General features: G+C 37.8%; 1 protein-coding gene across 1 annotated transcript; it reads left to right on the top strand.

Annotated features, from left to right (window-relative positions):
• The first annotated feature begins 16,809 nt into the window (after positions 1 to 16,809).
• LOC126722945 (60S ribosomal protein L24-1-like) lies at positions 16,810 to 19,884 on the top strand. Its single transcript, XM_050426108.1, has 5 exons — positions 16,810 to 16,972; positions 18,743 to 18,818; positions 18,990 to 19,091; positions 19,174 to 19,322; positions 19,497 to 19,884. The coding sequence occupies exons 1-5, from the start codon at positions 16,962 to 16,964 to the stop codon at positions 19,648 to 19,650; spliced, it is 492 nt and encodes a 163-aa protein (XP_050282065.1). The 5' UTR covers positions 16,810 to 16,961; the 3' UTR covers positions 19,651 to 19,884.
• Positions 19,885 to 25,652: the final 5,768 nt, after the last annotated feature.

Raw genomic sequence — 25,652 nt, 5'->3', positions numbered from 1 at the left:
ATAACTTATTCTCAACTTATTTTCTTTCATCTTTCTTAGAAATACAAGAAATTTGTAGGTCTTCTTTAAAATTGCTATTTAGAGAATCTAATAAACTTGGTTGTATCCTAAGGATAAATTTGTGGGGCAAATATTGTCTAAAGATAACATTCAAGTGTACATCCAAGTCAATCAAATTTTCTATTTGTGTACTGGATCATTTTGTTATTTCTTTATATTACTCCTCTAAATTCCCAATAGTTTAGGCAATTGATTTTTTTGTATGTCTTTTTTTTTTTTTTTTTTTTTTTTTGTCAAATAGTGAAAAAGTCTAGGAATCAAGCCACACCAACGGTAGTAACAATAATACTAAACAATTTTTTCAAACGCCTTACGAGCGTTTTTCTTCTCAAATTTCTCATCTTTTCCCTATGTCTTACCGATGCTTTTCTTCTTAATGGAAGTTTTTTGTTTTAATATATACATCTTATGTGAAACGGTGAGTAGATAATGAAACTTAACGGGTAAAATGAAAAAAGGTCTCATTAAAGCTAAGGCAACCACACCAATGATGTTTTTATGAGTTATTCACTATGTTGTTTTTAGCATATATTAATATAAAAGCATTCTCAATGGGTTATGCAATATAAAAATAAATTCATTTTAGATGATGAATAATCATTCAATATGCACCACTCTTCAAATTTTTACATATTGCTACAATATCATCTATATTTAAAAGACATTATACAACAACATATATATATATATATATATGATTTCTTCTCTCTCTCTCTCTCTCTCTCTCTCTCTCTCTCTCTCTCTCTCTCTCTCTCTCTCGTTGTAGTCGGATTGCAAGCATCGTCGTTGTAGGATCATTGTCGTCGTCAATGCTAGTGTTGGTGGGTGGGTCATCATCGTCCATTCTCGCACTCTCCCTCCTCCATCCTCTTCCTCATTTTCTAGGCAGCACCTTTTAGATCTAAATTGTTGTGATAGTCGTCATGGCTGGGGTGGGTCATCAATGCTAGTGTTGTTGGGTTTCATTTTAGGTTTTGATGGCAACAATTTTGGTGGTTATTGTGGCTAGAGAGGATAGTTAGTGTTAGTGTGGGTTGTTGTTGGGTCAAAGGCGAATTTGGTTTTGGATTTTTGGGGCAGTGGTGGGTTTGGTCATGAGATGATGGTGTTTTGGGTTTAATTACTGTTATTGGTGTTAGTAGAAAATATATTATTTTAATTGGATGAACTGTAAAATTAAGAATGAGATGTATGGTGTGAGGTATCTAGTCTAAACCTTTCTTTTTCCTTTTATTTTATTTTCTACCTTTAAATCCTCCTGCTTGCTTTATTGCTTGTTATAATATGTTTTAATATGCCTCTCTTGGTTAAGTTTAAGTTTGCGTATGCTTAAAATGCATGTTAGGTTGTTAAAATTGTTGTTTTAAAGTTTTGCTCTGTTTCTGCATTTTTAGGTTTTCTGGGCGAGGATTTGCGTACACATGATCTAGCTTGCACACGCAAGCTTGATTATGCATTTGCATGCCTGTTTTAGCGTGCGTGATGCCGTTACCTAGAAACCCTATTTTTTTTGTTTGTTTGTTTTGTTTCTGCTTTCGCATGTTTGTTTGTTTAGCCTCTTTCTCCATGCTTTTATGCTTTCAATGCCTATGTTTCACATGTTTAATTGTTTGGTTTGCTATCACATGTTAGAGTTAGGGTTTGTTTAGTGTTTTCCTTATTTTGATGACATCCATTCATTCACATGTTCATGCACGAATACCATGGGTGCTGTGTTGCTGCAAAGTAAGTAAAAGGTAAGTCATGCACTAGAAATGTTCATGCATTTGTGACATGATCTTGTGTTGATGTTAGAGGTGAATGTGAATGGTTGGATCTTTCCTCATGCTTATGTTTCTGCTTTGATTTGGTTGTATATATTGCTGCCTTGAGAATGCTTTAATGCCATGATAGATGTATGCTGGGGTTTGTTATGAGATGATAGATGTATGCTAGGGTTTGTGATGGATGCCATGATTAGATGTATGGTTAGGGTTTGGGATGATTGGGATGAATGATGCCATGTTGTATGCTTAGATGTATGCTAGTGTGTGTGTGAGTTAGAATACAAATGTTGAACATGTTTTTAATAAGGTTAAGATATAAGACACAATGATGGGAGGTCAACCTTAGGGTTGGGTGATCTTGGGTACCTAACACCTTCCCAATAGCATACCTAAACTCCGAACCCATACCTCTGGTAGTAAGATCAAAAGGTTCTTCCTCAAGTGGACGTTATATATATATATATGGTTCCTAGACCATTGCAAAAACTAGGTGGCAACTCCAACCCCACCCCCCCTTGTGTTCACAGGTACTTGCAGATTTTTCTATGCTCGGTAATTCAATCTTTATCTATGCCTTTTCCTGTGTTGAGTGGAGATAGAATCTACAAATTTTTAGGCTTGGGGCAACAAGTTTCTACACAGCCCTTTATTAAAGGAATAGTACCGAAGTAATGGAGTTAGGGAGTTTGGGAATACAAAAGTCTAGTAATTAGTCTAGGCTTTGAGAGGTCTGACAAGTTATCAGTTATCACATGCAAAAAAAAAAAAAAAAAAAAAAAAAATTGAAAAAAGGGGGGAAGAAAGGTGCTAACGTAATAGTGTCCAGGTGCCTTTGTTTTTTTTCTAGTATGATATAGTACTAATGTGGTGTTTGGTACGACGGAATTCACATTACTCTTGGCGTCCAGATTCCTAGGAATGTGATTCCTTACAATCTGGATGCTTAGGAATGTAATTATTCCTATGTTTGATTTCATTAGGAATCTCTTAACACTCCTAGGAATGTGAGATGATAATGTTTGGTTTATCTCCAGGAATCTTAAATGAATTATTTATTTTTCCCATTCTATTCTTATATTTGAATGTGAAATATCAAGTCATTTAAAAAAAAATCTTCCTTTAAATAAATAATGAAAAACAAAATATAAACTATTAATTATGACAAATTCATTAAAACTGTAGTCTAACATTTCAAAATGACAAGTACAATACAAAAATAACTAGTACAATACAAAAATAACTATTTAAATTCTCAAATGCTTTATTCTTAATAATTTTTAAAAGAACTTCCAATAAATTTCAAAATCCAAAAATGCGCATAAAAATATGATAGGTTGTTAAAAAAAAAAAATCTACACATTTTGTATCATTGTATAACAAACATCAAAAGCACTAGATAGGATACGAATTATTGACATGTACTGTAACATATGAATCTAGAAACAAAGCCATTAATCTATAATAATAAAAAATAATAAAAAAATAAAAACCGGATGAAGCCACCAATCCGGATCTATATTTCTAGCAACTAAACAAAACCAAGATATGAGATATGAGATATGAATAGATACATTAACAAATTTCCATGAAAATAAATCTATTAATAATTTGTTGAGCAACACACACACAGCAGTAAAATTGAATATTTGGCAATAATGGAGAGTCCCCTTCAAACTCTTTTTTTTCCACACATGAAACCTAAATAGAACTTTGTTAAAGAATATATCAACAGAGTTGTCTATCCTATTTATGTTGTTTTGGCGGAAAACGATAAAGACAAGGGAAAAGATATTGATGATTTGTTTTATATTTTATCTAAATTACTTAAATGATAAGGAAAAACAGTTAAAATTGTCAATTTATGAAAAATACAATTTCCTTTAAGCTTGGGAATCTGAATACCCACTTGTTTTAAAGGGAATCCACATTCCTACTGAGAAGGGCTTAAAGGGGGAATTCAGATTCCTCTAGTATCTGATTCCTTAGTGTGATTTGCAACTAAACATAGGAATCTTTAAACATTCCTAAGAATCCTAAAACATTACCCCATACCAAATGTCACATAAGAGTTTTAGCCTTATCTCTAGGGCATTAATGGTTGCAGAAAAATAAAGAAGATATATTAAGAATATGAGAATTTTTGGGTATGAAATATTAGTGGAAATTATTGTATATTTTTAGTTGTTTCTCTTCTGACTGTGTACTGTTATAAATTCTTCTTAAATTATTTGATTATTGAGTAAATGGTACTTGTAAAATTGTTTTAGGTGAAATCTATAAGTATTTTAGGGGAAGTATTAGGGAAAATTTTTTTGTAGTGAGCTAGTTAAGGTAATTAACCTTATCCTAATTGGTGTTAACGCAATTGATAGGGATAAATCCCAAATCAGACGAATCCAATTAACGGAGGCAGTCATAAGTGACAGAATCGCCAAAAGAGACGGCCTAGTTATTCTACCAACCAAAGGACTAGTAGACGGGCTCATAACCTGGATGGAGTGGCGGGGCGATGGATGGATTCCTTAAAGTAGACGGATCCAAGGGAGACCGTTTGTTGAAGCCACGTGGCACCTACGTGGCATGAGTGGTCTTCCAAGAATCCTAGTATGGAAATATCTTGCATTCTACACCCAACCATAATTAGAGGAATCCCTACAAGGAAAGGATTCCATAAAATACGAGTATTAATGAGAATCTTCTCTACAAGGAAATGCCTTCTCCGCCAAGAAACAAATGTCAACTCTACACTACTATAAAAACCCCAAAGCCCTCATAAATCAAGATATGCATAATTCCCCAACTCTAGCACTCTATAGTTATTGAAATTCTCTATCTAACTTAACCTTCGAAGGGTATTTGGCCTGTACCACACTGGTACTCTCTCTAAGGTCTTCTCTGTATTTTTGTTTCGTAGGTTCAATGAAGAGCGCGTGAGAACCATTCGACTCATTGAAAATTTTTTGCGCCATCAGTTGGTGTCGTCTGTGGGAAACACAATAGTAGCCATATTATCGCTTCCCAGATAAAGAGTTGTATGGTACTCACATGCTCGATGGCAACCAACAACAATCAAAAAGGTGAGCCATGCACTACTACCCTTGAAAGGCAGGTACAAACTCTAGCCGTGGCTGTGGAACTCCTTACTAAGCAAAATCATGACCTGGGAGAACAGTTGCGTCAAAGGAACGTTGGGCCCAATAATCAGGGAGAGGAGCAAGAGGGCACCAACCCCCAACACACTGCCGAAAGGTGGGGTCGAGAGGGACTGGAGGGTAACAATGCCCTAAGCAGATAAGAGCAACAGGACACCGGCCTCCCATCTGTCGCAGACATGGGACCACCGCACATGGTTGCAGAGATGCAGATGATGAAAGAGAGGATGAACTTCATGATGAACACCCTCAAGGGACGGGTGTCAAACGACCTCGACGAGCTGGTCCACCGGACAGATTCGCCCTTTACAGCACTCGTCACTTCATTCACCCTTCCAACAAAGTTCTGTATGCCACAGATAGAAGCCTATTATAGATCTAAGGATCCCTTGGATCACTTGGAGTCATTCAAAACCCTCATGCATTTACAAGGTGTTCCAGACGAGATCATATGTCGAGCTTTCCCAACTACCCTGAAAGGTCCCACCAAGGTATGATTCAGTAGATTGACACCTAACTCCACTATTACCTTCAAAGAGCTAAGTGCACAGTTTGCATCGCACTTTATAGGAGGGCACAAGTACAAGAAATCCACTACGTGCTTGATGAGCATCAAGCAACGGGAGGACAAAACATTAAGGTCCTACATAGCATGCTTCAACAAAGAAGCTCTTTCAATAGATGAAGCTAATGACAAGATATTGTTGTTGCTTTTACCAATGGCTTGCGAAAGGGGAAGTTTTTGTTTTCCTTATACAAAAACACCCAAAAACCATGTCAAATGTACTTTACCGAGTCATTAAGTACATGAACGCAAAAGATGCGCTACTGGCCCGAAAGGAAAAACCCAAGAAAAGGGATAGGCAGGAAGATGTGCGGTAGGAAAGATGGCGGAAGATGACTAGGTTTACTAATTTCACCACACTGACTACCCTGATTGATCAAATCCTGATGTAGATCAAGAATGACACGACCTTGATGTGGCTTGGCATTAAAGGGAGATCCCAACAAGAGGTCCAGAGACAAGTATTGCCATTTTCATCGTGATCACGGTCACGACACATCTGAATGTTATGACTTGAAACAACAAATTGAGGCCCTCATCAAATAGGGGAAGCTACAATGGTTCATCAGTAAAGAAAGAACAGATAACAACCCCTTATAAGAACAGGCTAGTAAGAGGGATGGCAAGCGCCCCAGGCCACCCTTATGCGACATAAGGATGATAGTGGGGGCCACCACAGTAGCCGGCTTTACTAGGAAGGCACGAAAAACCTACCTTTGGATGGTCTAGAGCGTCCAGTTGACAAGATTTGTCCCAAAGATGGCACGGGTGGACAACCCCATAATTAGGTTTTCGAAGGAAGATGCCCAACATCTCCACCACCCCCACGATGTTGCTCTCGTTGTTAGCATGCGGATAGGAGACTACAACACCCGTCAAGTCCTAGTCGATAATGAAAGCTCAGCTGATATCCTGTATTACCCAGCATTCCAGCAAATGAGAATCGAGAAAGAACGACTCATACCGACCAATGCACCACTCATTGGGTTTGGAGGCACGAAAGTATACTCTATTGGGGTAGTTACATTACCTATAACAGTCATAGATTACCCTCAACAGATCACCAAGGAAGTGACCTTCCTGATCGTCGACTACTCGTCCGCTTATAATGCCATATTGGGATGACCTACACTCAATTCGTGGCAGGTCACGACTTCAACCTATCACTTGATAATCAAGTTCCCGATCGAGTACGAGATAGGGGAGGTATGTGGAGACCAAGTGGCAGCGCGCGAATGCTATATAATGATGTTAGAGATGGACGATCATTTACAAGCTCTAAGCATAGAAGAGCAATGAACGGTTGCAGAGCCTATTGAGGAGTTAGAGGAGATACTCCTCGATGATTCCAAACCTAAATGGACAACCAAGATCGGCAGCCTCGCAAGTCCACCTGTTCATCAAGCGCTCGCAACCTTTTTGAGAAAGAACCAGGATGTCTTTGCTTGGAGCCACGAAGACATGCCTAGGATCGACCCCAGTCATGGTTCACTGGTTGAATATATTACCCTCTTTTCCTCCTATCCACCAGAAGAAGAGAGTATTTGCCTAAGAGAGAGACAAATTTTTAGCAGAAGAAGTCCGCAAATTGAAAGATGTAGAATTCATAAGGGAGGTATACTAACTCGACTAGCTGGCCAATGTAGAGATGGTCAAGAAAGCCAACGGAAAGTAGAGGATGTGTGTAGATTTCATGGACTTAAATAAGGCGTGCCCCAAAGATAGATACCCACTCCCACGGGTCAACATCCTGGTGGACTCAACAGCGAGACACTAGTTATTGAGCTTCATAGATGCTTTCTCTAGTTACAACCAAATCAAGTTGGAAAATGCTGATCAGGAGCAAACTTCATTCATCTCCAGCCAAGGCCTTTTATGTTACAAAGTGATGCCATTCAGCCTCAAGAATGCAGGTGCAACGTATTAGAGGCTCATGAACAAGATGTTTACACATCAAATTAGGAGGAATGTCAAGTTTACGTGGACGATATGCTGGTAAAAATTCAACGAGAAGATCATCATTTGGAAGACCTCAAGGAGACCTTCGATACACTCCGTTCTTATAACATGAAGCTCAGTTCAAGCAAATACGCAATTGGGGTAATGGCTGGAAAATTCTTAGGGTTCATGGTGTCTCAAAGAGGTATTGATGTCAACCCAGACAAGATCCGGGCCATAATGGAGATGACACCATCTAAGGATGTAAAAGAAGTACAAAGCCTCAACGGCAAGGTAGCAGCACTGAACACGTTCATATCAAGAGTAACGAATAAATGCATGCCTTTCTTCCGCACATTGAAGAAGTCCTTCGAATGGATGGTCAAATGTCAACAAGCATTCGAGGACTTAAAAGCGTACCTCTCTTCCCCATCGTTGCTAAGTCCTTCCAAACTTGGAGAAGAGCTGTTTCTCTACCTAGTCGTCTCCTTAGCTGCGGTCAGTGCAGCCCTAGTCAGAGAGGAGGAAAGCGTGCAAAGGCTTGTGTACTACACTAGCTGAGTGCTCCAGGGCGCAGAGGAAGGATACCCCCCGATAGAAAAGCTAGCCTTTGCCCTAGTTACTACAGCTCGCAAACTTAAGCCCTATTTCCAAGCCCATATGGTGGTCATCCTGACAGACAAACCCCTATGGAGAGCAATGAGTAATTTGGAAGCCACTGGACGAATAGCACTATGGGCGATTAAGTTGAGCAAATTCGACATACAATATTGCTCACGCACTACGGTGAAAGGACAAGTAGTTGCTGACTTTGTCGTGGAATTCATCAATATGGAAGGCAAGGGGGCAAAGAAGCATCCTCAATGGAGTATCCATATAGACGGATCGTCCAACAGGTAGTCTAGTAATGCGGGAATAGTGATCCCCTTTCCAGAAGGGAACGAGATCAAGTGCATGGTTCATCTCGACCTCCCTACAACCAACAATGAGGCGAAGTATGAAGCCTTAGTGGTAGGACTGGACCTCGCTAAAGCAGTAGGGGCCACAAGCGTGATTGTTTATTGTGACTCTCAAGTAATCACGAGTCAGGTGAACGGTGACTACGAGAGCAAAGATGAATGGATAAAGAAGTACATGGAGCAAGTAAGGAAGGGGGTAGAGAACGACCTTCAGGCTAAGTTTGTTCAAATCCTAAAGGAAGAGAACAAGCAAGCAAACCATCTTGCCAAGGCCGCCTCAACAAAACACATGCTCGTCTCTAGTAAGGTACTTTCTTTTGTTGAACTTTCGCCCATGATAGATGGCATGGTTATGCAGGAAATAGGTTCAGAAGGAAACTGGACCACACCAATAGTTTTGTATTTGAGAGACGGCACACTACCCGACGGTAAAGATGCCGTAAGGAAGTTAAAGGTTCAGGCGGCACGATTCGTCCTAATAAAAGACATCCTGTATAAAAGAGGATTCTCCCGACCGTACCTAAGATGCCTAACCACCAAGGAAGCATATTATGTCATGAGGGAAGTTTATGAAGGAATTAGCGGGAACCATTCGAGATCACGGTTGTTAGTACACAAGCAGATTTAAGTAGGATACTATTGGCTTACTATGCAGAAGGATGCCCAAGCTTATGTCAAAATCTGCGACAAGTGTCAAAGGTTTAGCAACATTATTAGACAGCCAACAGAAGAACTCACTCTGATGATGGCCTCGTGGCCTTTTTCTCAATGGGGGCTGGACATTATGGCCCCATTCCCAACTGCAATAAGACAGCTTAAGTTTCTAGTGGTTGGTATAGATTACTTTACTAAATGGGTGGAAGCTGAAGCACTAGCTACCAAATGGGTGAAAGCTGAAGCACTAGCCACCACCAGAAAAACGTACGAAACTTCGTCTGGAGAAACATTATCTGCAGGTACAGAATCCCTAAAGTCTTGGTCTCAGACAACGGAAAGCAGTTCGACAACGAGTCATTCGGGGATTTTTGCTCACAATTGGGAATCAGAAATCAGTACTCCTCGCCCGTCCACCCTCAGGCCAACGAGCAAGTTGAGGTTATGAATCAATCCTTACTCAAAATCATCAAGACTCGGCTTGAGGGAGCAAAGGGAATATGGCCAGACAAGCTGCCAAGTGTACTATAGGCATACAAGATGACAGCAAGAACACCTACAGGGGAAACACCCTTCCAACTAGCATACAGGAGCGAAGTTGTTATCCCTGCTGAGATCAGACTCACAAGTTTCAAAGTGGAGAATCATGATGAGAATAGAAATGATGAGGCCATGCGCCTACAGCTGGACCTAGTGGATGAGGTCAAAACAACAACTGAACAAAGGTTAGCACGATACCAAGACCTCATGGCAAAGCACAACAATTCCAGAGTCAGGAACAGGGACTTTCAAGTTAGAGATCTTGTCTTAAGGAAGGTGATGAGCGCCACAAGAGATCCCTTCCATGAGAAGGACCTTACAAAATCACTTTGTGGCAGAGGAAAGACACCTATCACCTGGAAACACTTGACAATCAAAAATTGCATCACCCATGGAACACGGAGCATCTAAAAAAAATAGTACCAATAGATGATAGCATACAGACCACCACTCCTCATTTTCAGTCTATTTCTTCCTTGTCATTTTTATTGTCTACAACACTTTTAGCCCAAAGGGCAGTTTTTTTTCAAAACAATTTATGACTTATGCACTTGTTTATTGTAATCAGAGGAGTTATTCAAATATATCATACACATATATATATTTCTACAAAACCACATCGATTACTATGTCCTTAAGTGGACGGACTCAAAAAAGATCCCAATGGATAACTTGAAATTTATACAAGTCCTTAAGTGGACAAATACAAGGAAATCCCAAGGGATAACTTGAAACTTATATGTCCTTAAGTGGATGGATTCAAAAATCCCAAGGGATAACTTGAAATTTATACAAGTCCTTGAATGGATGGATATAAGGAAATCCCAAGGGATAACTTGAAATTTATCTAAGTCCTTAAGTGGACGGATTCAAAAATCCCAAGGGATAACTTGAAATTTATGTTCTTAAGTGGACAGACTCAAAAATGATCCCAAGGGATAACTTGAAATTCATACAAGTTCTTAAGTGGACGGATTTAAAGAAACCCCAAGGGGCAACCTAAGATTTATAAGTCCTTATTGAAACCCCAAAGGGTGAGCTTGAGAATTACGTAATTCCTTAAGTGGACGGATTCAGGGATACCCATGAGTACCTTGAGAAACCTGTTAAGTCCAATTTATGAAATGAACGGATCATTGCAACACTAGAAGGTTTATTAAAGCCCTGTATATAAGTTGGATGGATGATAAGCCAGAAAGTTATTTATTAAAATCCAAAGGTGGACGGACGACATTACTTATAAAGCAAAACAAGTCTCGAAGCACCGACAAATGCCTTAGAGACCGATAGGTTAAAAAGCTAAAATTTTTGAAGATAGATGGAAACTCTAAGATAAATAAACTTATAAAGTCAAATGCTCAAAACCAGTGAGTAGTGTTAAAACATTACATAAACATCGTTTTCAACAAGGATTTCCTTATACAAAGAAAATAAAGAGACTAGTTCACAAAACTATTAAGGCTGGTCGACAGGGTTCTCTTCATTCACTACTTGTTTATGCCCAGCTGGCTCACCCTCCTCTCCAATAGGACGGGTCTTATCCCCAACGGAATTGACTTGCTCGTCTTCAGGAGTTGCCTCACCTTCACCCTGAACGTTAGGTATGGGGTCAGCCTCGAAGATCTCATCAGTACCTTCATGGTCGACGGTTCCAGCCGAAGTCTGGGCCATATTGTCTAGAGACACTTGCGACACGTCTAGATCAGGTTAAAGAGCTTTAACCTAACAGAGGCACTTCTAGAAGCCATCGTCACAACAGTCGCTGAGCTCGTTAAGAAAGCCGTTGGAGTTACGGAACTCTGTCTTCCCATCTTCCTTAGCCTAACGGACTTGCTCCCTTAACGTGGAAATCTCCCCCTCCTTGTCCTAGAGCACTTTCCTCAGTTCGACAACATGACTCTTTGACTCTTCCAGAGCTTCCTTGGTCATGGCCAATTTTTGGACTTATGTTTCTTTCCAAGCCCTAAGCTCATTTAGCTCTGTCTTGGTAGTCTCAACCTTTTCCTTCAAGCGGTCGACCCATTGCTCTCGGGCCAGACAACGGTCCATCAAACCTTTCATCATCAGTACAACCTGCAAGAGTTAAAAGAAGATTAGAAATAAGAATAATAGTTGAAGAACGAAAGGGAAGGAGGACGATTGTGCACCTGAGCCAAGCTAAAGAGACCTGACTCCCCCATGGCCTCAGTGGCATGGTTGCCCAAGTCTTCATAGTCGTCGTCCTTAATGATGGACGACAAAAGCCCCACAGCATATTGCGAATCCTCACAAAGAAGAAGGGCGTGCTGCTCAAGGATAGGACCTTTGGCCGACATCAAACCCTTGCTAACGCCATAACGAAGAGGAGGAGGCACCTGGGTAGCTACAAGCATTTCTCTGACAGTTGTCGCAACTACTTCTTTGAGTTTCTTTACTGGACGGTCCCCCTTATCCGTTAACTTCCGCTTTATGAATGGCTTAGCCTGTGCCATATCTCCAGTAGGGGAGACGACCCCTTCCAACCGTTTCTTTGCACGTTCGATGACTTGTTTATGAATGAAGGCTTTCCTCTTACCGTCGTCCATTTCTGCGCCAAAGGGAACAGGGGGGAGAGTTAGACAAGAATTATTTTAAGAAGTAAAGAATAAATAATAAACAACGGACTCACATTTGCGGGCAATCTCGTCATAGCGACGAGTTATATCTGTAGGCTCGGGACCCTTACAATACTAGTCGAGGGTGTCTAAGGTGACAAGTTGTTTCCACGTTCTCTCTTTCAGTGGAATACGGAAGATTTTTTCCAAAAAGTTCCACTGCTCGAGGGTAACCTCTAGACGGTCCTAGGCTACAACCAAAATGAGCCATAAGTTAGTTGACAATAAATATGTGTAAGTAACGGACAAATTAAGTAAACAGACACCTAGCAGATGGGGACAATATACCCCAAGTTCTATCAAGAATAGGCATATCCTGCCATTCATCAGGGTGACATATCCAATTGTCTCCCTGGACGAAGAAATATCGGTTCTTCCAGTTTCAGTTGGAGTCAGGGGTCTCGTACACCAGCCTTAGCGATGGTTTCCTTGCTAAGAAACTATATATGCCCCGGGACTTAGTTATCTCCTACAAACGATAATAGTGGAAGAACTCCTCCACTGTCAAGCGACGACTCCCTTTACTTAGTACCCCATACAACACCTCGACACCCAGAAAGATTCTCCAAGCATTCGGAGTAATCTAGGTGACAACTATCCTTAGATATTAGGCCAGGCATCGATGGAGTGTGCTTAAAGGTACCCTAAACCAAGCCTTGAACATTTGCTTGTACATCCCGACATCAGGGGCATCACGGTAGTAGCACTTTTCAAATTTATGTGGCAGACGAATGAGGACATCAATGGGAATTTGATACCTATCCCACAAGGTGTTGAAGTGTTTTTTTTGTATGGTCAAACTAAAATCGTTGACCGTCCATATTAAGGGGAGGACGAAGTTCCTAAGGCCGTTGGGGCCAACAACAGTTTTGAGTGGGGACTCGTCACTCTCCTCGTCACTTGAAACCTCGTCCATATCACTCTCTAACCCATCCTTGTCTGAATCCTCATCTTACTCCTCGAAAGGTGAGTTAGTAGACGGATCTCTTTTAGGGTATGAGGTGCCGGGGTCACATTGACTTGACGGGTACACTTCATCATAACCTGCTTCTTCGCAAACACACGACTGTTCACTCAATGCTTCACTAGACATCTATTACACCTACAAGTGACAGGTAAAATCCTAATACTCTACAGGTCTGTATACACGACTATCACATAAGACTTGAATAAAAGACAGAGAAAGGAAAAATATACATAGGACGGGAGTACTTACAAGTATACGATGCGAATAGAAGACGTAAGTATGGTGAACGGATGCGCTGAGATGACTCTGGGAATTAGCAACAAAAGGTGGAAATGGGGGAGGAAGGCAACATATATATAGAAGAAATTGCACGGGAGTCGAAGCAACGCTTCGATCTGAGTAACCCACCACTAAAATTGTACCACGTGCCCCCTCAACATTTATGACTCTCAACTACCCTGTCAATGAAAACACAACTCTCTATAACTCGATGAAGCCGTCACCTCACGTGTCCATCTAGAATACCATGCGACAAACCCGTGGAGTGAGGGGGTAGCTGATAGGGATAAATCCCAAAGCAGATGGATCAAATTAACGGAGGCAGTCATAAGTGACGGAGTTGCCAAAAGAGATGGCCTAGTTATTCTACCAACCAAAGGACTAGTAGACGGGCTCATAATCTGGACGGAGTGGCGGGGTGACAAATGGATTCCTTAAAGTAGACGGATCCAAGGGAGACGGTTTGTTGAAGCCACATGGCACCTACGTGGCATGAGTGGTCTCCCAAGAATCCTAATATGGAAATATCTTGCATTCTACACCCAACCATAATCAGAGGAATCCCTACAAGGAAATGATCCCATAAAATACGAGTATTAATGAGAATCTTCTCTACAAGGAAATATCTTCTCTGCCAAGAAATGAAGCTCATTACTATAAAAACCCCAAAACCCTCATAAATCAAGGTACGCATAATTTCTCAGCTCTGGCACTATAGAGTTGTAGAAATTATCTGTCTAACTTAACCTTCGAAGGGTATTTGGCCGGTACCATACCGATACTCTCTATAAGGTCTTCTCTGTATTTTTGTTTCGTAGGTTCAGTCAAGAACGCGTGAGAACCATTCGACTCACTAACGATTTTTTGCATCATCAGTAATAGTGTCCAAGTGCCTTTGTTTTTCTTCTAGTATGATATAGTACTAAGAGTTTTAGCCTTATCTCTAGGGCATTAATGGTGGCAAAAAAATAAAGAAGATATATTAAGAATATGAGAATTTTTGGGTATGAAATATTAGTGGGAAATTATTGTATATTCTTAGTAGTTTCTCTTTTGGCTGGGTACCGTTATAAATTCTTCTTAAATTATTTGATTATTGAGTAAATGGTACCTGTAAAATTGTTTTAGGTGAAATCTAAGATATAGGATTTTTAGGTAGATTCCCATTTTATTTCACTGGTTTTTATTTTTTATTTTTTATAAGTCGATAACTACACCAGGCTATTTCTTGGGTTTCATAGAATGCGTTGATTAACATTTTTCTATTTATTTGTTACAAGTGTTTAAATTGTCCGATTATTGTAAATTAAAAAACTATTGCTGGTAATTTACTCTACTTTAAACTTTATCATCTAAAATATAAATTCTCCTCAACTATAATTTACTCTACTAAATGTTTGTGGCAGTTTAAATAAATTTAATTCAATATATATAATAAAATTTACATACTATATACCATACTTGCATGAAGTTACACATTATAAAATTATTCCATTTTTATCACATGGCTTATTATCAATATGATTAAAATTTATTTACATATAAATTTTAAATAAGTTGTGCATCACCCAGGTATAATACAATGGAGAATTTCAACTACAATATAAATTTTAAATAAGTCATGCATCACCTAAGTATAATAAGATGGGAATTTCAACTACATCATCAAGCAGGCTAAGAGCTGTGATGCTCAATCAATTCTCTTATTAATGCTTATACATTTGGATAGCTTATAATTTGTGAATTTTATGTTGATACTAATTTAATGCTTAGATATTAATTTACATGGACATATTATTTTGTTAAATGTTGATATTCATTTTTATTGTTTAGTTTTTTAGACAATTGGTACTGTTGAAGAGATTTCTGAATAAAAATATTTCATTAATTTATTAATTGTCAAATGCATTATTATATATTGTATTTAATGAGTTATTGACTAAAACTGTGCAATGCACAGGCATTCAACTAGTGATTAAAAAAGATAAACATTCTTAAGCAAAGACATTGCAAGTGATATAGAAACAAACAGCTACCATTCAATGAACAAAATTTCCATCTAAGGATTTTTAAATGCCATTATCTACACTCAATAGGCACCGTTGGGTCGTTAACATGAGTAAAGCAAGCGAAAGACTCATGTTTGAACCCTAACAGTAGCACAGGACAAACTTATTGGATAGTAAAAGAGATTACTCATTTAGAAAGGCCCATTTCATCCATTTAAGCAGGTAAAAGATATATATTGGATAGTAAAATGCATTAAAAATAAAAATCAATATTTTTTTTTACTTCGTAATGGGTTGGGTTAGAACATCTTAAGAGCTAAACTTAGGTTTGGTTCAAAATGACCTATTTCTAATTAGTTTTATTTTCTTCGTAATGAGTTGTGTTGGAACATCTTGAGGGTTAACTTTGGTTTGGTTCGACCTATTTCTAATTAGTTTTATTTTCTTCATTCCAATCTGACCATTTTACTTGCGTGACCCATAATTTTTATTTTCATTTTATTAAAAAATATAGCCAACTTAGTTATTTAAAATATTATATTTTAAGTCAATTTCATCATAAAGTTTTTTTTTTTTTTTTAAATTATGTCATGACAAAAAATGATATTGTATTACATTCACACTTCACAAATAAACTATCTTTTTTATATATCCTTTTAATTTTCAATCATCTATGCAGTTTAGTTGACTACTTAACTTATTATGATAGCCCATAATAAATAAAAAATGACAGTCTTCTTTTTTGAGTGATAATGGCTTAACTTACATAGTTTCTTCTAGTTGAACAAGAAATTTGTGTGATCAAATTTTGCTCTTAGAACGGCAAGAGTAAGGGTTTAAAGTAGGGATGACGACAGGTTAAGATGAGATCAAATTATGAGTGTCCTATCTTCAAACTGTCTCCTATTTAAGACAAGAGAAAACTAGGGAAGATGGGACTAAAGCAAGTCAAATCAAGTAAAAGATATTTTACTAATCCTAATAAAATGATTTGACATTGATGAGATAAAGGGAAGAAATGAGGGATAAGTGTTTTTAGGGTGAGACGGAATAAGCAAAACCTATTCTCGCTCGTCACCCTTCCGAGACGGAAAAAAATCGGTACGAAAATATTCAGAGCAAGTCATTTTTGTCATCCAGAATTTTAAAAGGGGCTGCCATTAGTTGAGCCTAATGGACCACTCTACCGCTAGTGCTCAGTTGGGCCTAGCCCGCCCACCCCTTTGTTAGGCGGTGAGAACCAGTCCAGATCCTGGACCCAGCTTCGACTAAAATTACACAGTGCCCTTCTCGTAATTTGAACAAAATCCGAGGGCTATTCAGTTGCGATTTCAATCAACGCCTTTAACCTATTTAGGGTTTCATTTTTCTTATTAGGGTTTTCTCTGAAGTGAAAAAAAAAAGCCGTAGAGCAGCGACAACAACAGCAGCAACACCCAATGGTTCTCAAGTATGTTCCTTTTTTCCTTTCAATTTTCTTATCAAACCCTGTTTGGTTCCCGAGAAAATGTTGGGATTCTTTTTCTTATTATTTAGGGGTTCATTTCTTCTTTGGATGTGTAATTTTCAGTTAATTTATTGAATAATATTTATTTTTTTGTGATGGTTTTAGATTGTGATACAATGATTTAGATTATGATAATATTGGATAGGATTTTTTATTGATCAAATGGATATTTTGATGGGTTATTCAAAAAAAAACCTTGTCTTTATCCAATCAGCATTCTTGTGATTTATACAATTTTTTTATATTTTGTATTTTTGTTTATGAATTATAGCTTTATGGATCTGTTCTTAAGATGGGTTTTGCTCAAAATTTTTTTTTTGTTGCATCAGATTGATTTTATGTTTAATTAGCTTTGTAGCTTTGAGGTGAATGCATTGTGGATAAGCTGATCTGAGTACTTGGTTGGGGTTGTATTGGAAATCCAGAAATGGGTTCTAGCTGACTTGAGCCTTTACTGAGGCCTTGGGTTGAGCTGTGTGGGAGCTTGGTTTTTTAATGAAGGTCTAGAGATTTGTTATAGATTACAGTTGTGGATTGTTGTATTGATTTTTAGTACTCATGCCAATGAGCTTTAGCCCAAATGGCATATCCTCCTCTGATAATATGGATGGAGGGTAAGGTTGTGGGTTCAGGACCTGCTGGATGCACGTGTAACTTCATTTGGTTTATATGCTAACTTGAAAATTTCGCTAAGAGTCTTGTAGCTCAACTGCTTGTCACCTCTTGGAGTTTCCAACGGAGACATCCGTGGTTCAAATACTCCCACCCCAACTATTAGTGTATAAAAAAAACTTGAAAATTCCTTGGGAATGAGTCTGGTTCTTTTGTGGAAAAAGATACCTAGAAGATTGGTGTGATTTTGTAGGTTAGGAATAGATGGAGTGGAAATTAATGAAAATAAATGAAGCACAGATAGAAAAAGTTATATGGGTCTAAATTTATATTCATCTGGTTGGACTTGCCATAGCTTAATCTGTATTGCCTAAACATGTACATGACTATCTGTGGCAAGATGATTCCTTTCACTTTAAGTTTCAAGTCTGACAGAAATTGGTAAGTTAACCCAACTTAACAAATAATTCGACTAAGGGAATTGGGCTTGGCTACAGGACATTTTTTACTGCATACTGTTACTGGTTATACAGATAACTTGAAAATCCTGCTTCAGTCTTCAATCTTCATACTATATTGAATTTTTTCCTTGATGGTTTTTTTGGTTGCTGAGAAAAAATTGAGTTTTTTTTTACACACTATTTGTATTATAAGTAAACAAGATGCTTCAATCAATCAAGCAAGCCTTAAATGAGTTTGTGTTTAAGCCTACCAAATTTTGCTAATTTTCAGATTAAATAAAATAGCACAAAACTTGTCATTCTGTTTTCTTTTGTTTCTTTGGTGTTCTTTCAACCATTTCGATTCTTTGAATGTATTCCATTTTTCTATTTGCACTACTACAATTAGGTATTGTATTTTCTTCAAAGAATACCAAATAAGTCTAGAATGACTATTCATTTCTGACTGAGTCTCAGTCTCACCTTCCTTTTCTTAGTATGCGCTAATTCTTTTCTGCGAGAATATTTATGTCAAATATTTAAAAATAATAGAATAAAAGTGTTCTTACTTTTCACCAAAACGTTCACAAACTGATGAGGAATCTTGGTTTTCAATCATTATTATTTCAATGTACATGCTCAGTACTGTCTGATGTTTCAGGACTGAACTCTGCCGCTTCAGCGGGTCAAAGATATACCCGGGTAGGGGTATCAGATTTATCAGATCAGATTCTCAGGTTAGTTTTTATTTAAAACCATGGCAAATCTTTGGGTTTTTGCATTTTATATCCTTTTCTATTATTCATTTATTTTTGGTTTGGTTTGGTTTAGTTTGGTTGAGAAGAGGGTGTTGGTTTTCCCCTTTTTGCACTGAGATTGATGTTTGTTTTCTTGTTTGGTCAATTCAGGTTTTCCTGTTTGTCAACTCAAAATGCAAGAGGTACTTCCACAACAAATTGAAGCCCTCAAAGCTTACTTGGACAGCGATGTATAGAAAGCAACATAAAAAGGTGGAGTATCCTTCCATTATCTAGTTTTGATGCTACAGTAATTGGTATGACTTATATTCTTACTCTTTTACATGACTCACAGGACATAGCTGCTGAGTCTGTGAAAAAGAGGCGTCGGGCCGCCAAGAAGCCATACTCTAGGTCCATTGTTGGAGCTACCTTGGAAGTTATCCAGAAAAGGAGAGCTGAAAAACCAGAAGTACGAGATGCAGCACGTGAAGCTGCTCTCCGGTATGCATTCTTCCAACCATTTTTTTCTATCTAATGTATAGTTCGTAACTGCTCATTTTTTAACCCAATACTAGATTGAAGGGTTTTGGTTTAGATATTTGGATACTGAAGAGTGCACCCAAGTTGTTTATCCCTTGTCTGTGATTAAATTGCTTCCTTAATATGATTATGCAGTGAAATTAAGGAGAGAATCAAGAAAACCAAGGATGAGAAGAAGGCAAAGAAAGCAGAAGTGACAGCCAAATCTCAGAAGACTCAGAGCAAGGGAAATCTGCCCAGGGGTGCTGCACCAAAGGCCAAAATGGGAGGTGGCGGTGGAAAGCGCTGAGCCGACAACTTAGACTAGTCAGAGGGAGCTATTGGGCTAGTTGTACTGTTGAGGAAGATTTTGTAGTACTTTCTTGTTCTTCAGTTTTGTTTTCTTTGTGGCTTTATTAAAATTGAACTTGAGCAGATATACTTTGTATCGAGGTTTTAAGCTTTGGTCATGACCTTTTTATATTGCTTTGTTTTGAATTCCTGGTAATTTAAATGGATACGAAATCTTGGATCGTTTTGAAAACTCAATGAACTAAACTATAGATTACAATCAGTCTTATTTAGGGGATTCTATAGATTGTATAGGGAGCGTCATTGAATGAATTGGATGGGGCTCTCTCCAGTGACCTATAAATAGGATTATATGACTGTCAATCATTTTGAATAATCAAAACTTGCGTCCCCGATTTTTCCTATTATATGCTTAATTTTATTCACTTGAGGACAACAAATGAGCATGATAATTAACCATGAAAGAAAAGACATGGGAAAGTTTTATTTGTTTATTTGTGGTATTAAACTAACGAATTCATAAAAGAAATTGATCCATAACAGCTGACTAAACAAACGTAATAAGCATGTGCAAAATGTAGATAAATTGTATAGATTATTAAATTCTAGATTAATTAAAAAAACTAAGTACATTATGGGGGCGGATTTATAAAAGAAATTAATCCATAACATCTGATTAAGACTTATGTCTAGGTACCCTAGACACAAGTCTTAGACATCTCAAACTAGGAATACTACTCTTTCATGCGTTGTGACGTTTATAGAGCCACTTCATTGTAGGAAAATTTTTATGGTTTTTTTATTTAAGCAAGTATTTGTGTCTTAGCATTCATTGTGATTGTCAGGTTGCCATAGCATATGCTTAGAGCAAAATGTATAATGGAAAAAGTTAACATATCCGATTGAGTCAATATTGTGAGGTAACTTATTAATAATGGTGTTATATCTTTAGACTTTTTGAGATCAGAAAGGAATTTGGTCGATCATTTGTCCAATCTACTAGCAAAAAAGTTGGTGAGTGAGAGACATTTAGGGGAAGAGTTTGGCTTACCTCCACTACTTTTTTAACTGGATATGTTCTTTTATTTTAAATATAATGGCAAGTAGTAGTGAATTTTAATCTTCACATTTTATTTAATTAGTAGATGATGTCGCAGTTTCTCATTAAAACAAAAGGAAATTCCAGTTATAAAAATACTGGATGTAAGTCAAACCCTTATGAGAACTGGCATGACCCTGCACCATCCTACCCTGTCCCTCCCCTCATTTTATGTGCCCACCTTGCTTGATTTTGACAATTTTTGCCCCTTCAAAGGATTATTTTCAAAGGTTTGGGTGGAGGTCATCCCAATCTCGGATTTGAGTGTGTAGGGGTCTTTTTTGTGTTTTGTGTGTTGGGCTTGGGTTACCTCCTGCGGTAATGGGCCCTAATGTTTTCTGAGTAAAGGAGTTGGGGCCGGTCCAATTGTAACTCAACTTGGGCCAGTTTGTGCACAAACTTATGCCTTGTCTGCCAGGAGTAGGCTTACGGCAAGCGGAACTGTTTTAGATGAGTTACGGCAGACAGATACAATAACAATAATCAAAACAGAGTATTCTGACTATTTAAATAAATAGCTATGTAATCCCTACTTATAAAGCATAAAGCATGATTACAGTTGTGATAATGTCATTCACAGAGAAAGTAAAGGAGAAAGAAAATAATACGAACTAATCAAATGGGCATAAATCAAGTTTTAGGTTTAGTTTGCCGAAGCAAAGCCAAAGAAAAGAGAACGCCTATTCTCAATACAAATAATCTCCCAGGAAAAGATCTTGTCGTGGGGATTAATGACTTTGAGAGAGTCGGACCTGAATAGTTGTTGCCCAAAAAAGGAGTCATTGTTTACGTTTTGGAAGAGAGGAGGATTTGAAGGGGGAAAGAGGGAAAACGATCTATCAGTGCATGCCCATGGTATTACCTCTCATTCTTCCTTAATTTTCTCTCTTTTCTTCTCTGTTTTCTTTCTTATCTTTTTTCTCTTCTTTTTACTCTGTTTTTTCTTTTTACTCCCTAAAAATGCTCTGTTTTTCGATCCCCTTTTCAGGGCACGGCACGGACCCTTTTATAGTGCCTGCTGTGACCAAGGTTTTACCATTTTGCCCCTTAACCGCCTTTGTCTGGTCTGGGTGTACTTGCCGACCACCAAGTCTGTGCGACATTCACCCTTGCCAAACAGAGGCAAGTTTGTTTCGTTCCTCAGTTTACCGTAGCGCTTCTTTTCCTGCCATGGTGTAAATGCTCTTTCTCTCTACTCTTAAGGCATGCACCCAACGGTTCCCCCCTCAAACTTGCCTCTTTTGGGTGGTCTGTCGTACCTCCCAAAAAAGCTTGGGCGGGAGCCGCAAAATAGATCTTTTCCCCTCTCCCCACCACCAAACCATACCCCATTTACCTCTTACCTCTGGCCTATGGCCCCACCACGTCCTATATTGGCTGGGTACAGGCAGGTGGTGCCTGGGCCTTGCGCGTGCTTCCCTTTTAGATATGTCTAAAAGTCTGTCTGCCGCTCATGCGTTTGCCGTGATCTGGAGACTCTCCGTCTGCGTTTTCTGACCTTTTATGTGGGCTTTTCTTTGGTTTCTCGTTCCATTCAAGAGCTGGGTTTTGTCTAATGATGGGCCTTACATTTCTTTGGTCCACTCTTGATTTTCTTTATTTCTTGCAACATTGGACTGTTATTCCTATCGTAATAACTTAATCCTGCTAGACCTCTTTTTGGGCCAGCCGTTTATCCCTTTTCTCAGTGGCCTGTCATGGGCACTGTTTTGCTTTTACTTATGGGCTCTTATGTCCCTTTGGGCTTTCCTTTGGGCATCCACAGCCCGATTGCTTTCTTTGGGCTTCCTCGGCCTGTTTGCTAATTCCACACTCCCATGGGCTTTTTACTAACTTCATTGGGCTTCCCCGGCCCAATAACCTTATTCTTATCTTTGGGGTTCATGGGCCTACCATAAACCCCTTATTCTCTTAGTTTGCATTGCCTTGGGCCTGTGGTGGCCCTTTCTTACTTTTCTATCTCATACACTGCCCATGGGATGCTATTTCTTTTTTTCTTGGCTTCTTTGAGTCCACTTGCCTCTTCAAGACCCATTTATTTATTTGTTGGGTCTGTGATCCATTATTCCTGCCGCTTGGACCTAATGGGTTCTTGCTATCTATTTTGTCAATTATTTGTTGCCCTCATTATTGGGCTTTCTTTCTGCCTGCCTGGGCTTCTACAAATGGCCCTCAATAGAGTGATTTTGGAGTCATTGAAAAACTTGCGAAGTATACTTTCAAGTTTCAAATTCCATTGACCTTGTGTCATTTGGATTCTGGAACATAACTAAAAATGTTATGCCCTTGAGAAAGAGGCTTATCAAAGTTGTATTTTTGGAAATCTAATGGCTTCTCATTTGCTGCTCGTGATTCCTATTAATCCATAATTTCTTGGGACGAATTGGGATAAACGGGTCATAGAGAATTTCTTCAAATTTAAGAAATTCCTTACTTTTCGAATCAATATGTCATTGTTTGGAGTACATTTGTGCACAAATGTTGCCCTACCCATTGATCACATTTTGGGTCTAAAAATTCAAGTTTTTCCTATGAATGTTTCCACTTTTGTGCACTTGGTGTGTGGCCTTCCCGACATTGGTTTATCCCAATTGACATATTGTTGGAAAGCTTGTAGTGCCAATTTTATAACATTACTAAGCTTGTGCTTCGATTCTTTTGATGAGAAGAACAGGCTTACGAGCATTAGTCACCTTGAACTAGTTTTGAAAAAAAAAAAAATTCACGTTTTTCATATTTTTATGACGTTGATCTACTTGCTCGGAATTTACGTTATCGAGACCCTTCAAAAATAATGACTTCCAATAACTTCTCCAATATGATTGAGCTTTCATTGATCCAAAGTCATTTGACCAAGGTTTGACTTCCACACTTAGCAAAGTTTGCTATTTTGAATATTTTTCCATTGATTAGTGATATCTTACTCTTCTAAGGATTGATTTCAGGTCGTGAATAATGAATTTGAAGGACTTTTCCTTGTGTTTCAATATTGCAAAAAAATTTCTTCAATACGACAGTTAGATTTTAAATTAAAGCTTGGTCAAACCTTGTTAATGTTGGTCAAGGTCAGTCAACTCTAAGGCTTGGCCATGAATCCATAAAAATTTTGATCTTGTTCAAATTTGATCAAAATTCACATTTTTTAGAGTTTGATCGTGATCTTGAGTTTGGGTTTGTCTTTTAGTCCGATTGACACAAACCAACCTTGTATCCTTGAAATTTGGTAGAACCAATCATTTTCAAAGATTTGTTTTTGGATGTCTTGGTTTTTACAAAAATAAATCTAAAAAATCTTAAGGGGTCAAAATACGGTTATGACTTATGACACCTAATCAACAACATCTTGCATCTATTCTATATGGAAAATGTCACAAGAAAAATATAATTCTAACATAAGTGTATAACATTTAACTGTATAATATTAATTTAAACAATATGTGATATCTTTCTTGATAATATCTAACATCACAACTCATAGAATAAATAGAATAAACAAACAATAGACAAAATGTAACAATAAGTGCTTAATAATTTAATACAGAAATACATGACATCAGTTTTGGGTTCGAAATGCCAAAATTAACCTAACTTTTACTACTCAAATACATAATTGTAAATGTTTCTCAAAAAATAATAATAATAATTGTAAAAATTTAGGCAAAATAATATCCCTAAATGATATTATTACAAAACTCAAACCAAAAAATTTTTGTTGTTGTTATTCAAACCAACACATTTTAAACCGAGAGACACTTGAAATGTTTCATATGACAAGTCTAACTCTTGGACCAACTTTGAGCATCCTCCAATTGTATTTTTCTTTTTTCATTTTTGAGAAAAAAGTAAGTAAATTTTATTGAACTAAATCCGATATAAAGAAAGACTGAGAGATTGAAAACTTTTTCTCCACGAAACATTCTGTTGTGTTAATTTCAAAAAAAGACTGAGAGATTATAGACTAGCACAACTTTTGAGGAGAATATTGTAGTTGTGGAAATTTTCAACCAATTCTTTGCGCCACCAACACTCATAGAGAGGACAAACAAGTTTGGCATGATGTAGGAAATTTCTAATCATTCTTTTTTTTATGTTTGAGGAGCAGATTGCAGATCACACGCATGTAGGAAATTTCCCAGAAACCTTCATTACTTTGGCATTGAAAATCACAATAAATATGATTACATAATACTAGTATTTTATTACACACTACAACTTCACAACAAAATAGAGGCATTGAAAACTATTAAAATAAATGTTGTTCTTCTTTGAAAATTTGAAAAAATCTTACATATCCGAAAAGCATTCAAAAGTTACTTCTTCTTTTTTCCCTTGGAATAAAAGTATCACCGTTTAAATTTATATTTTAAAAAGAAGAAGAAGAAGAATATGGTGCACTCTATTCCTCCCCTTATAAGCTTTTGAACTAAATATTGGAGCTTCCATCCTTAGATTTTATTTCCTTGTTGCAAACCAATGGCAATAAATAGTAATCTTTTCATTAAAATGTAGTCCTTTAATTGAATAGAACGAAGAATTTTTTTTTTTTTTTTTAATATAAAAATGCTAGTCTTGTATAATTCTCGTAGTAGACCCCGTATAATATATTCATAAACTGTCAAACTCTCTCCAATTACATTCAACGAATCCTACATTCTTACTTTGAAACTTAGCTAATTACATTCACTAATTCAACAACCGATCCTATGGCCGCAGTTCCACCTCTTTCAAGCAGAGAAAGGGCCAGCTCACATTCATGCCACCCTCTCAATCCATTGGCCAATTTTCTCAACGTCTCTAGCTTCACTTCTTGAATCCATGATGGAGTGAAGCTCACCATCAAACCCACTAAACAAGAGAGATAAGCTTTCCAAGTCACCTAACTGTATTGGCAAATAGTTCTC

The sequence above is a fragment of the Quercus robur genome, chromosome 4, assembly GCF_932294415.1.
Source record: "Quercus robur chromosome 4, dhQueRobu3.1, whole genome shotgun sequence".
NCBI classification, from domain to species: Eukaryota; Viridiplantae; Streptophyta; class Magnoliopsida; order Fagales; family Fagaceae; genus Quercus; species Quercus robur.
Note: the sequence above shows the minus strand (reverse complement) of the source record. Positions and strands in the feature narration are given on the sequence as shown.

What these genes read in the sequence shown, in the direction of transcription:
- LOC126722945 (XM_050426108.1), top strand. An exon ending in TTATCAGATCAGATTCTCAG is followed by an intron (nt 18,819 to 18,989) that starts GTTAGTTTTTAT and finishes TGGTCAATTCAG; the next exon opens with GTTTTCCTGTTTGTCAACTC. An exon ending in GCACGTGAAGCTGCTCTCCG is followed by an intron (nt 19,323 to 19,496) that starts GTATGCATTCTT and finishes ATGATTATGCAG; the next exon opens with TGAAATTAAGGAGAGAATCA.